This window comes from Mesoplodon bidens (genome assembly GCF_964165515.1).
Source record: "Mesoplodon bidens genome assembly, chromosome: 4".
NCBI classification, from domain to species: domain Eukaryota; kingdom Metazoa; phylum Chordata; class Mammalia; order Artiodactyla; family Ziphiidae; genus Mesoplodon; species Mesoplodon bidens.
In genome coordinates, this window is record NC_138160.1 from 67,995,192 (window position 1) to 68,010,347 (window position 15,156).

The 15,156-nt window shown below is 38.3% G+C and overlaps 1 protein-coding gene across 3 annotated transcripts in view; it reads left to right on the plus strand.

Annotated features, from left to right (window-relative positions):
* VCAN (versican) overlaps positions 1 to 15,156 on the plus strand; it is a 115,160-nt gene that overhangs the window by 86,910 nt on the left and 13,094 nt on the right. For all 3 annotated transcript variants that reach the window (XM_081232754.1, XM_081232756.1, XM_081232755.1), the window contains 2 exons: positions 1,643 to 1,801; positions 3,052 to 3,134. In XM_081232754.1, coding sequence (XP_081088880.1) covers positions 1,643 to 1,801; positions 3,052 to 3,134 — 242 coding nt within the window. The remainder of the gene's footprint in view (positions 1 to 1,642; positions 1,802 to 3,051; positions 3,135 to 15,156) is intronic.

The following is a 15,156-nucleotide window of genomic DNA, read 5'->3' on the forward strand; positions in this document are numbered from 1 at the left end:
CCAAGTGCTACTGTTATACCAAACCACCTAACTGTGTCTTGAGTCCTTTCCTGTGAAATTTGGTGGTGTCCAAACAACTCTGTAATATAACTCAAAACTTCCGGTGCACATTGTTTAAATCAATTAGTCAGCTGGCTCTAACTAAGCAACAGGCCTGATAGACTAAACTGAAATAAAGACTGCTCTCAGAGATAAGCTGCATCTGTTGTATGATTATGGTCTAAATCACTGAAGCCAGGAAAAAATTAACTCTCTCACCATGCAAGCTTTCCCAGAATTACAGGACGAGGAGGAAATGCAGTGAGAATCAGGAGACAATCTGACTTTCAACTTGACCACCAAGTCAGACATATAAAACGAGCATTCATTTCATCTAGTAGAGTTTTATCTTCATCCATCAGTAAAATTAGGGGAGGGGAGGATGATCTGGAGTTTTCACAGTGTCTCCAATTTCATAAGCTTTGCAGTTTTGTTAGTTTTTACACGTAACTAGTTCAGTATCTTTGTGAGATGTTTTGTGAAAGTTAAAATTATTTCTATTGATTGCTTAATACATACAGTTTAATCTCACCTGCGAGTGGTGGGCAAGTCCGAGGGAAGATTACCAATGAGAATGCAGTTCTAGGGACTTCCCTGGCGGTCCAGTGGTTAAGACTCCACGCTTCCACTGCCAGGGGCGCGGGTTTGATCCCTGGTCAGGGAACTAAGATCTTGCATGCCGTGCGGCACGGCAAAAAAAAAAAAAAGAGAATGCAGTTTTATGAGCAAGACTGCTTTCCTATGAAATACTTAAAAACTGGCAATCTAGAAAGTATAGCTGAAGCTTACTGCCAGTGCGAAATTTAGACATATTTGAAAAGTGTTTTCATCTCACCAGGATACTGGTTACAGTGTGCTTGTTGCAAAAGAGAAAAAAATATATGTATATACACATACACATATGCATATGTGTATATGGCGTGATGGAATGAGGGGTACTAAATTAAAGTCATTCTTGATAAACTTCAAATCCCGATGCTTTTGCACTGGGAGTTACCCATATTGCCTCTCATTTTGGGAAAAAGGCTCACAGTCCTTAGCTATATCCCAGAAGCTGCCGACTGATGAAGAATTTTTTCCCTCTTAGTAAATCTTACAAGAGCCTGTGGCCATCCAGCTCTCTCTTCGGGAAGTGGGAAAGGACTATTTCCAGGGCCTTTGAAGTCCTTAAGCAAATAGAGCATTCATAATCCTTTTAACCAGAATTCTTATCTTATCACTTGAATGATGCTCTTTAGAAAAGTTGTGTTGGTAAGGAATTAGCCCCAATTGCTTCACAAGTGAGTCAGTAGACACTGCAGTCTAAGGAGGTTTTGAATGGCCCCTGTTCCAGTTTTTCTCTTGCTGAGACTGGCTTTCATCAAGGAAAGAGCAGTTCGATAGTGCCTTTCCAGTCCTAAGATATATTGCCACCCACTTGGCAGGAATCATTTGGGCTCTCTTTATCATAATTTTTTTGTCATCATGACCAAAATTTGTGAATCCCTTGCTTCGAGGACATTGCATTGATATTGGTTTGGGTCTTCTATGAACTTTTGGATGGGTGAACCAAGTCTGAATGACATAGCTGTGTTTAATAAGCCCCTGCCTTGTTTCTTCCCAGACACGGAGACATGTGACTATGGCTGGCACAAATTTCAAGGGCAGTGCTACAAGTACTTTGCCCATCGACGTACGTGGGATGCAGCTGAACGGGAATGCCGTCTGCAGGGCGCCCATCTCACAAGCATTCTGTCTCATGAAGAACAAATGTTTGTGAATCGTATGTACCAAATATACATGGGTTTTCTGAAGCTTCATTCATTCTTACCACCTTTTTAGTTTTTCCTGTATCTAACTGAAAACAAATAGCTTTCTCAGTTGTGACTCAACTTATTAAATCCTTCATCTGTGAACTGAAATCATCTCTACTACATGAGCCCCCTACTTTGAAAAACATTCAACTGTAACATAGGAAGGCATTTCATGGTTTGCCAGCAGTAATAGTTGAAACAGCATGCTATAGGTCAAATCACATATGAAATTACTATTTGATCATATTTTGACTTACAAAAGTGACCACCTCTTATGTTTCCAATCTAATTCTTCCTAGGCTTTTGGTCTCTGTTTTGAATATGTACATATGCTGTCTAAAGTAAAAGAGAAAATTGCTTTCAGTTATTTTTATCCCACTAATTAAAATTGAATTATAAATAACACCCTAATCTTATCCTCTGTGCATAATTGGTTCTCATCCAAGTTTCTAATTATTTTAGACCATAGAAAGTGGGCCTCATATTAAGAACATGAATTGAGGGAGACTGAAAGCTAATGAAACTTATCACCAGAGCTGTTTAATAACTCCTTAGACTATAGCAAAGAGGAGGGCAGCTAGCTTTTATGTAGAAATTTTTTGCTCATGAAGCATTGTTTGATGCTCTATTAAATATGTTCTCGTGATGCCTGCTCTCTCTTAGAAGTTTGTTAATTTGCAATCTGAGTAGAGGTTCATTTAACTTTTTTTCATGGTGTCTTTACCTGTGACTCATTTCATGGTGAAAGTAATTATTTTTGAGGAAGTTTTGCAGATCTGTCCAGTCTAGGTGTTCACCATTAAAAATGCTTTGAGAAGAAACATGTGGCTTCCAAAATGAGGCTAGCATGGGTGAGATCTGTCACATTTTATTGGTTCACTGAATTTTTGCCAATTGCCCAATTTAATAAAAAAGTAAGTGGAAAGTTTGTATCATGAGTAAAGATGGAAAAAAATACTTAATTGTCGTGCACTGCTAGGGAAATAATTGTCCATGTCTGATATTTTAATGTTTCATGATATTTGTAAACTAGCTTTTTGGTTTGAAACACATTGGGCAGAAGAACAAAAGATAGACCATGAAAGATTTTTATGAGCAACTAAACAGAAATCCAGCCAGAAAAGAGGATGCATGATTCCTGCCAAAAATAGTTTGCTTCGATACATTTCGTCCATATGTGGGAAAGATAATAAAATGTCTGTGTTGTTCCCCTTCTCAGGTGTGGGCCATGATTATCAGTGGATAGGCCTCAATGACAAGATGTTTGAACATGACTTCCGTTGGACCGATGGCAGCACACTGGTAAGTTACTGATGAAAATGATACTGATTCTAGAACTTGGTACTGTGGGTTGATTGCAGAGGCACATTAGACTGGAGACCAGTTAAACATCTTGCTCAGGGTCACTCGGTGAACTAGACGGGGGTTAAAAATAGAGGTAGTTCCCTGAGAACTGATCCATCTACCAGTGCTCCAGTCAAGGTGGCTCTCTTAAAAGAAGAGTGTATCCAATTTCCATTGAACCTGTAAACCGCAGGCTCAGCAGAATTGCCTCAGGTCTGTATTTCAGATGGTTATCTTTGTTTTGTATAGCTTCAAAGCAAAAAGGAAAATAATACACATAAGAGAAAAGGTCCTTTAAAAAACACCTTTTCTTCTTACATAATTGCACTGCAAATCTGCTATAAGGCATGGCTCATTTTTATCCAAGCAAACATGCTCATTTTTTACATCTTAAAAAAGATTGTTGAATTATGACCTTGTAAATTTCTTTCCATTCACTCTGCTGACTAATTATATGGTTTTTTAGCTTTTTCTACTTCTTGAAGAAAGGAGTGATTTGATACCCACATCCTTGAGTAAGCTGCAATAAGGGTCTTAAGTCAGGATGGGTGAAGCTGTTTTGAGTCACTACTAGTAAATACACAAGTCAAATTCTTTAGAACTAGTTCAAGTGTGGTTAGCTATAGTGGTGGTTCTGGGCTCTGGCTGTTCATTAGAATCACCTGGGGAGCATAATTAAAAAACTGGTGTCTAGGCCTCAGCTCAAATTCATTAAAGCAAAACCTCTGGCAGCTATATTTTCTAAGTGTTCCCTGGGTGATTCTAAAATGCAGACAGAGTTGGGATCCACTGGGCTAGACAGTTAAGTGTAAATTCAATTCTAACTTAGACAAACAAGAGGAAGACTTGAAAATAAGCACACACAAAAAGAGTTTAAAAATTAAGTTTCATTCATTACTGCCATTCATCTGCATTTAATGAGTTTGGCAAAACGTAAAGTTCATTCTAGAACAGAGGCCAAACAAATAATTGTTTTCAGAAGTTCTGCTCTGCCTGTTCAGGAAAGCTTCTCTGTGCTCTCCTGGACGTGCCCCTCAGTTTATGTCTGTGTCACTCATTGTACTCAGTGCTTTGCACTCATTTATTCTCCACAGTAACTTTAAGAGAGGCATTAAGTGTTTTGTAGGTAAGGCAAGGGATGGTCAGTTAGGCTGAGCTATTTGCCCACAGTCACAACGCTATTAAGTGGTGAAGCCATAGGCTTTCTCCTAGCTGGCACCTCCTTGACTTTAAAAAGCATATCCCTTATCACATTTTGCCTTTAGGAATCCTAAAATAAAGCCTGGCTTGCCCTCTCTCTGTCATCACTCCTTATGTTTAATCAGCACTGTTTGTCATTTGTGTGCCTGAGTAGATTCTTTGGCAAGATGCAGAAAAAGTAGGGAAAGTAGATTGTTCATAAAATATATTCCCCGTAAGGTATAGGATTACATCTTCTACATGAATAGTCTCATTTTCTTCTAATTGTCCTGGGTGGATGGTATATCTGCAACTGTTGTATCTGTATGTTTTCATTTTGCTGAAATGAATAATAATTTCAGGGAGATAATTTTGGTCAGATTAATAGTGGTTGGTATAGCATGACTTCTTATGTATTCATTTTAATTGAAGATAGACAATTTTGTTTTTACTAATTTAATTTATAAGTGAACATAAAAATTAAAAGGTTTTTTTCCTTTATATTACAGATAGTTTTTATAGACTTTTTATAATTTTATTAATGTATATTATAAAGTATAGGTATTTAGTCAGTTTTCCCTTGTTGAATGTAGGCTTCATTCCTGTGGGAGAAATTAGGTCTAGGATACCCACTATTAAGACTTCCTCCCAAAGACTTTCCCTTATAAGTGGTCCAGTGAAAGTACAGAAATTAGGTCTAGGATACCCACTATTAAGACTTCCTCCCAAAGACTTTCCCTTATAAGTGGTCCAGTAAAAGTACAGGTTCTTATGAGCTGTAGTGCAGAAGTTAGAATGCCAAGGACTCAGGTGGCCAGTTGCAGTTGCTACTTCCTTGTGCCTTGCAGACCTGGACCACGACTTATCTCAAAGTGTAACTGTTGGCTGGGTGCCTGTATGGTCCTGCCCTGAGCCTAAAATAGTTGCATTTGCCACAGTGAAGTGAATGTAAAGTCTGTCATTTGCAACATACCGACCTGATAGGCCAAGTCCCTGACTGTTTTCAGTCTGTCCTTGGTTATATAGAATTGATTTGTATATTTTCATTCTCAGCATTTTTCTGTTTTACTAGGTGTTTATTCTGGTCTCTCCATTAGCAATTCAGCTCTTCAAAGAAGTGGTTCTCTTGCCTGCTTTCTATTTCTGAAGGTGTGTAGGATAAGGCCCTATGCTTCTCGTGAGCTTGGTTAATGGGACTGAATATTGGCTTGTAGCTGGCAGATGAGTGAGGTCTGTAAATTATCTTAGGGAATTTATCTTGCCTGTTAGGTGCCATCCAGGTGTGCTTGATTTCATCAGATGTCATTATTCCACTATGCTGAAGCAAGCCAACTCAACTCATGTTTTTGTCTGTGTCCATTAATTTTTAATGGACTGTGCTGTGAAATATACTGTGAAAAAAATAACTTAATTACAATTTCCATAGTCTAGACTGGTGCTAAATTTGGTAAATAAGTGGGCATTGCACTTTGTCGAAGGAGAAATATTGATCTTCCTATGAAATTTTCAGAGGAAGATAACATAACCTAAGATAGATAACTATACAACATAAACAAGAAACGTACCCTTAATTCATTCACATTTTCTAATTGGAACCTAAGGGTTATGGAGAGAGCACCAAGGAAGGGCCTCAATTTGAAGAGGGCAGCAAATGAATTACATACACAAGGCAAAGTTTATCAAAGAAAGGAGACAAGTAAATCCAGGAAAAACTCTGACGGACCCTTGGTTTCTTCTTAATTCACTCTTTGTGTAAAATAAAAGTGTGCTAAGGAGTGTCCTTAACTTTGAATATTTTGGAACAGAAGAGACCATCTGCCCAACAGCCTGTCTCCCTCCCATTTGACTGATCTCTGGCCCACTTTCTGCTTTTCTAACCACCCTTGCCTCCATCCCTTCCTTTCAGAGACAGCCTAGGTGTCTCTTAAACTTGTTTGTAGTTCTCTCTACAGCCACTATCCCCTTAACAGGTTCCATATGTGCTCAGGCCTTTGAATAAAATAGTTCTCCTTTGTTTCGCTGTTTACTCCAAGTGTCTTGCTTTTGAAAGTAGCCCTAATAGTAAACTCTTCATCGGGAAAAGCAGTATCTGCTTACAATTGGGAATGGTGTTAACTTGACTGTGTGCAATTTCAAGAACTTTGTTTATGTTTTAGAGTGATTTCTCCCCTCTCCCCTCCACCCCCATTTTTTGTTTGAAAGGTTTATTAGAGCTTATCCTTCTTGGGAGGTAGAGCAGTATTAATACAAAAAGAACCTTTGATATTGACCGTATATTATCTTTTGTTATTCAGTCTTAGAGTAAAAACAAATAAGTTTATAGTAGGTCTCAATTTCAATCATTTCTTTTCTTGAAATAATTAAACTTTGCTTCCAATAAACTTGTAGTGTATTGTATTTAATACGATTATCCTTTATAGCTAGACTAATTCAATTTATATGCTTATACTAAATTAATAATTTTATTTGGCCAAGTTATCTACTTTGCCCTTATTCTTCAGATTCTGATGGCTTCATCCCACATTATTGGTTTCTATAATAGGATGTTGATATCACTAATAAAATGCCAAATTCTTGCTTTTATTGGATCTTTAAAATCTTTTTTATTATTTATTTGGGGTGTTTACCCAGTAGATTTCACAAAAGTGTACTCATGAACAGAATTGGTTCTAGCCTTACCCTTGTGATTTCTATTAAGGTTATTTTCTCTTAACACATTTCAGTTTTCACTTTGTCACTTGGTTTCCTACTAAGCAGTCACATTTCAGTTTGTCCTTTGGTTTTCTACTCACCGGTCATTCTTTAACTTGACTATAGATTTCTAACAGCAAAATGCCCCAAGTGCTTAGTAGAAAGCCTGACAAATAACTTCAATAATGAATTACTTTACTTGTCACCCAAGTAATGTCTTCAAAGACACTAAGTTAAACCATCCAAGTTAAATACACATTAAAGCTGGCGAACTTAAACAAACATTTCTTATCTAGCTTCTGTACTATTAGCTGACTTTTAAGTTCTTTCTTTAACCTATTGTTAAATGAATGACTAGTCTGAAGTGTTTTCCCCTAGATCTGTTTTCCAGTGCCTGTGACCTTCCTCTCCCCTTGCTCTGAACTCTTGTTACTCCCTTTTTAATTTTGCAAATGTCTTCCTCTTGCCTTCAGTATAAAATTCTGTAATTATTATCAAGGCATACCAAGCCCACTTACTCCATCTGCTACTTCCTAAGCTGCCTCATCTCAAAATACCCACAGTTCCAGGAATAAGCCATGACATCTCACTTCTGCTGGTCTTTGCATCCACTTGCCCTCGTGCTTAGAAAATGTTCTCACCTCTTGCCCTAACTTCATTTGATAAATGTTTGAATACCTTGTTTAGCCAAGAGTCACCTTCTTCCAGGAAGCCTTCCTAGTTGGGTGTGACTAAGAGCTCCTCCTGTGTGTTCTAGAAGCCCTTGGTACCCTCTTCCCATCCTACCACTGGCCTCTATAGAGTTAATTTCCTGACACTGAGCTTTCTGAGGTAGGGATTAACTTTCATCTCTATTTTTTCTGCACCTAGCAGAGTGGTTGACAAAAATAGATATTTCAATGATAATCAATATCCACACTTTGCTCAACAAATTCACTTTGTTATCTTTTCAATCCTGAAAGGACCAATTAAGTCTTTTGGCTGAATCTCTATATGACAATTTTTGTTTATCTAAATTAAATATTTTATTTAAAGTTGTATCAGTATGAAAAACATTAAAACATAATAGGTGGTACTTCAAATATGACGAAAAGAAAACAAATGTTTCTCAGAAACAGAAGTATGTAGCTGAGCATAATGCACTTACAAAAGTTATTAACCCAAAGGAAAACAGATGTTCCTACTGGAAATGATGACAGTTTTGTCCATGGTTGTCCCAAGAATACATAAGCTTTGGGAAGAGGAGATGGAAAGCAAACTTGTCGAATGTTTAAGTTATATCAGGGCAGATTTTCCATGAAGTTTTAGGAAACTGACAATTACTCAAAACTTTGACTTAAAAAAACCTTATTATCCAAATCCAAAATGTAGTGAAACAAGCAAAAGGAAATCTCACTCCTAAGTGTTCTCAGCTCATTTCATTTTTTATAGGTTGCTTGACCAAGGATGACTTGGTTGCCTAAGGTTGGACAGGGCTTCCTTTTTTTATCCACTATTTGAGTCTGTTCTTTCAAGCACAGAGGGAGCCAGACATCAGGGAACACTATGGAATCATTTATGTTTCTTCACCTATGTACATCCTGGCAAAATCATTTTTACAACTTGCTTTTCAACTACAGACTGTAGTGTGTCCATGGACAGCACAGTTAGGGAGATATTGGAAACCTGTAGGTGCCTTAATCACATTACTTTTTATAACATGACTTCCTAACCAATGGTTTAAAATCAAGCTGTGGACCTCAGAGATTTAAAGCTGTTACCGTCTTGCCCCCTCCTCTCCCTGAGCCCCAGGAATAAGATTCTCGCAGTGGCAATTCTCCCGAGGTCTGTATTGCTCCCTTCTGTGTTCTTTTTAGTGAGCTCCTGCAGCACCTCAAAGCTCAACCCTCACCACTGGGGATCGGATGCTTCAGTGGATCAGATGAAGTTACTTCAAAGGAAAATGTCACCTTAGGTTGTGTTGTCCAGAGGTTGAGGATTGAGTAGAACTGACAATCCAGTTCTCTTCTAAAAATGTTGAGGAGCTTTAGGAAAGTTTGATTTGTAAGGGAAAAAAACCCCAAAAAAACCTCTGACTTTATCCTTATACATTAAAAAGAACATTTTCTACATCTCTTTTACATTTTCCATCTGTCAACTCTATTTTATCAGCACTCAGTGTCAACCCATGCAAGGCTGCTGGCTTGTCAGCTTCCTGGGAAGTAGTCATGGCCTCCTTCTCACTCTCCAGTGTCCTGTTTGGAGAAAACAGAGACTTCCTTTCCTCTGCACTTTCTGGATCTAGTCAGAAAGTTCTCAAACAAGTTACTAATTCACAGCTCCATAAATGTCTTATTTTCTAGCGCTAACCAACTTATCTTGCCCCTTGTTAGTTAGGATATAGATTCCAAAAGGCTAATTGATGGCCTTTTGTGCTTAAAAAATGCTACATGAAAAAAATATTTCTGGAAGATAACTGAATTCGGCATTTTTTTTTTCATTTTGATAAACATGGTCAAGCACTGGCAAACTGGCACACCTAGAATTTGGGACACCCACTTGCCCTCCTGGTTATGCTGCAGAGTTAATGAAGGAAAATAGCCAAATCGGATGTGGAATTGACTTTAAATCCAGAGACCCATTTTCTCCTTTCATAAATAAACATGTCAGTCTGTCAAGCAAAATATGGTGAGAAAAAAAACAGCTTTTAAAAAGGTAGAAACAATAAAGAAATAGCCCTTAACCCAGGAAGAGACACCTAAAAAGGAGTAACTCGCAGGCCATAAACCATTATTCTTTTTTCTGCAGGAATGTATTATTATTACCCTTTTATAGACACAAAGGTTCATATCCTCCTCCCTCTCCCAGATGTCTTGGACACTGAAAAGAGAATCAAGAGTATTAACTAACTCCCTGTGTTTTCTAAGCTGGTTTGTAGGTTTGTAGGTTTGAAGGATTGCAAATGATTTGGCAGAAAACAATGATGCAAAACAAAACCCCCAAACCAAAACCTTAAGTTTTACTTTTTCTACCTGAAAATCTTAGAAGACTTCCTGTAAAGTGTTTGCAGATGGGTGTGTGTCGGCTGTGCTGTGGTTTTAGCTCCAAGTCAAATGCCACTTCTCTGTGAGCAAGTCACACCGCATATCAACATTAATTTAATTATGTTAAATCTCACAGGCTTCATTAGATTAATCTAAAAGCCAAGGAAAACATATGCTGTTTCTTCATTCTTTAGCACATTACTCACCAGTAGAAGAATTTTCAGTTTCTTTTCTGAGAGACCATTGAGCTCTTAGTGAAAATTTTTACTTGTGTTGCAGTTCAGTTTGATTTGAAACCAAGAACTGGTTCTTCTGATTCTTCACATAAAATATATCGAGCCATAGTGTAGTTCTAGAACACAAAACCCTCATCTCCGCCTTTCCCTTCCTTGAGTGCAGATGGCTATTGATGGGCAAACAGCTGGAAGAACAATATTTACCCACCCCTGGAAAATCATTTCATATTTGACAAGATTCTCCTTGAAAAACAGAAGAATTTATCAACGTGGTAGTTCCTTTTCACAGATGCTTTTCCAACAGTGCTCTGTGAAACCTTAAAAATCACACATGGTTATTTAAATTTAATTGCTAATTAGTTTACGGCAATGCATAACCATGGAAAAGGCCAAGAAAATGTTGAATGGGTTTGGCAGTTTCAAGTTGCATTTGGATCGTGAGCACTTCCTGACTGAAGACCTGTACAAACAAACTTGGGGCGAAGGAACCCACTGGCACCATTCATGGTGGGGATTAAATGCAAGTGGCTTAGTGGGGCTGTGCCTGGGACCCCGTCTCCAAGTGCTCTCAGAGTGGGAGGAACTCACATCCTTTGGAAACTGCTGTGGATAATTACTACTTTGTAGGGCAGTGAGCTCACGCTATTACACAAGATTAGTGCTGTGCTCCAGAGCTGGCAGATTGTCTCTCCCGCACAGAGATTTGCCAGCTAGGAAAATAGTGGGCATATTGCCACTTTCACAGCTATCAGGAGACCCCGAGTTAGTTTTTTTTCCCTTCGACATATTTATGTTTGTAGGATCCCACTCCAGGCTGCCAGCCTTGGGCAGTGACACCAAAACAAACGTCTCTTTCTCCTTTAAAACAAAGCTGCTCTTTTCCTTTTGGTTGTTCAACTAAAAGACAACAGCCAAACCATAACCTCCTTTAAAACATAAATAAACAAGGACCCAGACCAGAGTAACCCGCAGCAAGTACGCGGATCAGAGGAGGGAGGGTATATTTCTACCTTGCAGTGAGGTCATTTGCCCCAACAATTTAAAGAAAACAAAATTAAATATAATCCCCCACAGACTGCAGACAAATGCCTCTTGTGACCACAGCCATCTAGGGAAAAAAGGCATTTTAAAGTTAACACATGTTTTGATTTCTCTAATAAACAGTCCTTCTAAGCTCCGGGCAGATAACTGTTTGACCTGTGTTCTGAAAGGTGAGGGCCGGGGGATAAACCCAGAGTGGTTATTCTGAGTTCTTTATTTAGTGCAAAGGTGATTTCTTATCAGCATATGTTTCAAAAGGGTAAGCCGTCCTCTAGGGACTGTGTTTTCTATTTGGAGTTTGCTTTTACCCTTTGGTGGTTATCTGCTTACCCCTGGCATCGACTGCATTTGGATGTTATTTGTGGCCATGTGAGTACGGCAGTGGCGCTACCGGTTCCAGGTGATAAAAGGAGTTTGAACATAGAGAAGCTCAGCTTTTAGTACAGGTGTCATGTTTTTATAGCTAATCTACATAAGTTTTTACCTAAAAACAGACTAAACCACATGCAGACATTAATTGTGTGCCTTGATGTTTATTTATGATCTGCCCCGTCCTAAGGATTTTAGGTGGCTATTATAGATTTGGCTTTGCTTCTGATGCAACTTCACTGTTGATGTAAATCATCTGATAATTTTAAAAGGACAAATAGAAAAAAATAAATATTGTAGTTGAACGTTTTAGTCAACTAGAAAATTCAGATTATAGCTATATTGGCCTGTAGCTAAATAGAATGGAGTTGGTAAATACTGTTTAGCTGAGGTCTATCTTTTAGCAAAGTGTTCTCTTCTTACTTTTCCTCACAAAACTGAGGGGACATATCACAGATAATCCTTTAATCTTTTTTTCCATATGGAGGAAATAATCATGGTTTGGGGCGGGGCGGGGGTGGGGGAGGACGTCTACATTGCTTTGTTAACAGTGACTTAGTTGGTAATTCAAAATCTAATGATGGATGGATATCACCACCTAGTGGCCATATAGTATTTTGCGTTTCAAAACTTCACAGTCCCAGAACTCCACTTAGGTCTCTGCAGGAATAATATTCTCTGTGAATTAAGTCCCTATAGCTTTGGGTTTTAAAATTCTAGTATGAATTGCATTATATCATGAACCAGAAAGTTAAATGTGAAATGAGATGATTTTTCAAATGCAGCGTAAAGCTAATACATGGAGTCACATGCTTAGTAAAATCCTAGCAACTGAGGTAAGCATTAGGACCAATCTTTCCCGTATCTTCACTTTATACACAGTAATAGCAGTGGAAAGTTTTCCTTGGCTGGTTCCCTTGGCATGTGAACCTAGAGGACATTTTTGGTTTTCTTATGAAAATTTTTTTACAGTGAATTAAATCAGCAGCGTTTGGGGGAATAGAGAGTAGGTAGAAAGCAGAGACTGGACTGTTCACGGAAGAAAACTCCAAATTATAGCTTGAAGCCTTAATTTCTCCCAACAATTACCATAATATATTATGTCAGAGCATGGCTTTACTGGACAAATGTCAAGAGCGGTTTTTATCAATGGAATGTGTGTGGTTAATTGTTTAAACATACTTGGCAAAACTCATAATAGTTCTAAAACATAAAGCCTTTAATTGGCCATTTAAGATAATCTAAATTACAGTGAATTTAAAGAATAAAAGGTGACTCAATCTAAGCTGAAAAAACTATAGGTAAATATGTGGGTAGGTACAAGGTCAATGATAGAGTAGGCCCTTGGCAGATGCAGATTCAAGATTTGTAGTTTCAAATATACATGAGAGACCCTGAAGATCCACAAATATGAACTATTTCGTACTTTTTGCTCAGGCACAAATTTGAACTGTACCCACTGGCTGGCTAGTCTGTAAAAATCATTCAATTAGCTAGCAAGTTTGTCCAATGGACAGCTCAGTTTTCCCATCTCTAGGGGTCTGTTGATGTTTATTCTACTAACTATTTAACCATTTTGGACCTTCTCTATTGTATTTATGGTGGGGACCTCTCTGCTACACAGGTCTGTGTGAACAAGGGCATTCCCAAAGGTCTATCCTAGATATATCCTTCCCTGCTGCCAAGAAATACTGTATTTGTAGGGGGGTGTGTATGTGTGTGTGATGGTAGTAAATCTCAAATTTGTGTCCCACAAAAAGATGAACTTTAATTGTATCTAGTGTGTGAAAATTCCATTTTCTTTTTATTAGAGAGGAAAAGAAACCAAGAGATTCTAAACAGAGTATCTAACTGTTTAGAACTTGTTAGTGCCCATCGATTATCCTTTATAGTTATTTGACCAAATTAAATGGTAAAATCTCAATGAAAAGAATTTGAAATGGGTCAAATATTATGGAGAAGGGCTAGTTATCAACTAAGTTTTGATAAGCCCAGTTGCTTTGAAAACTTCTTAGTTTTAAATTCTGATAAAAGGGATTTAAAAACAAAACTCTTTCATGTTCCGGGAATTCTTTCTCTACTAGAGGTTGCAGCATGACCTTATTATCTTCAGGGTTTTGAATTTTGAATTGACATTATCTTCTAAAGACAAAAAAATCTTGATGTGGAAAAACAAATACTGTTTTGGAATGTTGCATGAAGGGTAAGTCATTCTACGGTTCAAGAGCCTTCCGTGATCCAGCCTTTTCTTCTCACCATCCAGCTGCTTGCATATTTCCTCATAAATCAATTTGCTTATATATGTATCATATAAAGGACCAGCTGGGACGTGACTGTCACAGCAGTTAACTGACTAATACTGTATGGTCTTGTTTCCTTTCTTGAACTGAAAGCAGTGCTCAAAGCTGAACCAAGCAAACTCCTTTTGTAAAGCAAAGCAAAGCAAAGTACCTGATTTATTTTTAAAGCTTGTGTATTTCTGAAATAATGCTTTTTTAAAAACTGAAGTATAGTTGATTTACAATGTTGTGTTACTTTCAAGTGTATAGCAAATTAACTCAGTTATATGTGTGTGTGTGTGTGTGTGTGTGTGTGTGTGTGTATTTTTTTTCAGATTCTTTTCCATTATAGGTTATTAAAAGATAGTGAACATAGTACCCTGTGCTATACAGTAGGTCTTTGCTGTTTATTTTATATACAGTAGTGTATATCTCTTAATCCCAAACTCCTAATTTATCCCTCCCCACCCTTTCCCCTTTGGTAACCATAAGTTTCTTTTCTATATCTGCGAGTCTATGAAACAACACTTTTTTAACCTTAGAAAAAAGACAGTGATCCATCTCTAGTTCAATTACATTACAGTTGTTTTTGGCGGTATGCGGGCCTCTCACTGCTGTGGCCTCTCACGTTGTGGAGCACAGGCTCCGGATGCGCAGGCTCAGCGGCCATGGCTCACGGGCCCAGCCACTCCGCGGCATGTGGGATCTTCCCGGACCGGGGGCACGAACCCGTGTTCCCTGCAGCGGCAGGTGGACTCTCAACCACCGCACCACCAGGGAAGCCCAACATTACAGTTTTATCTTCCATTTATTTTGTACATGCTTGTGATACTAGTTATCTGCTGAGATTTCAGGGCCATTGATCATGGTGGTGTGTATTTTAAAGATAAAAGATCATCTGGTATCTCTGAATGACAGTTGGGACTCCTAGATACTATATAGTCAGAGTCACCTTGAAAGGATGTAAACCCTGTCTGACTTTAGTAGGTTGCTGGTAACTTTCAAAAGCAGAGACCCTACCCCCATCCCCAAACACAACACACACCTTTTCCCTCCCCGTATGTTGATTGAATTAAGTTGGAGACTTTGCAAAGAGCTGGGAAGGAGAGAATAACTCTTCAGCCATTCTGCTTGAGAAACCTAAGTCAAGTTTGTCTTAGAT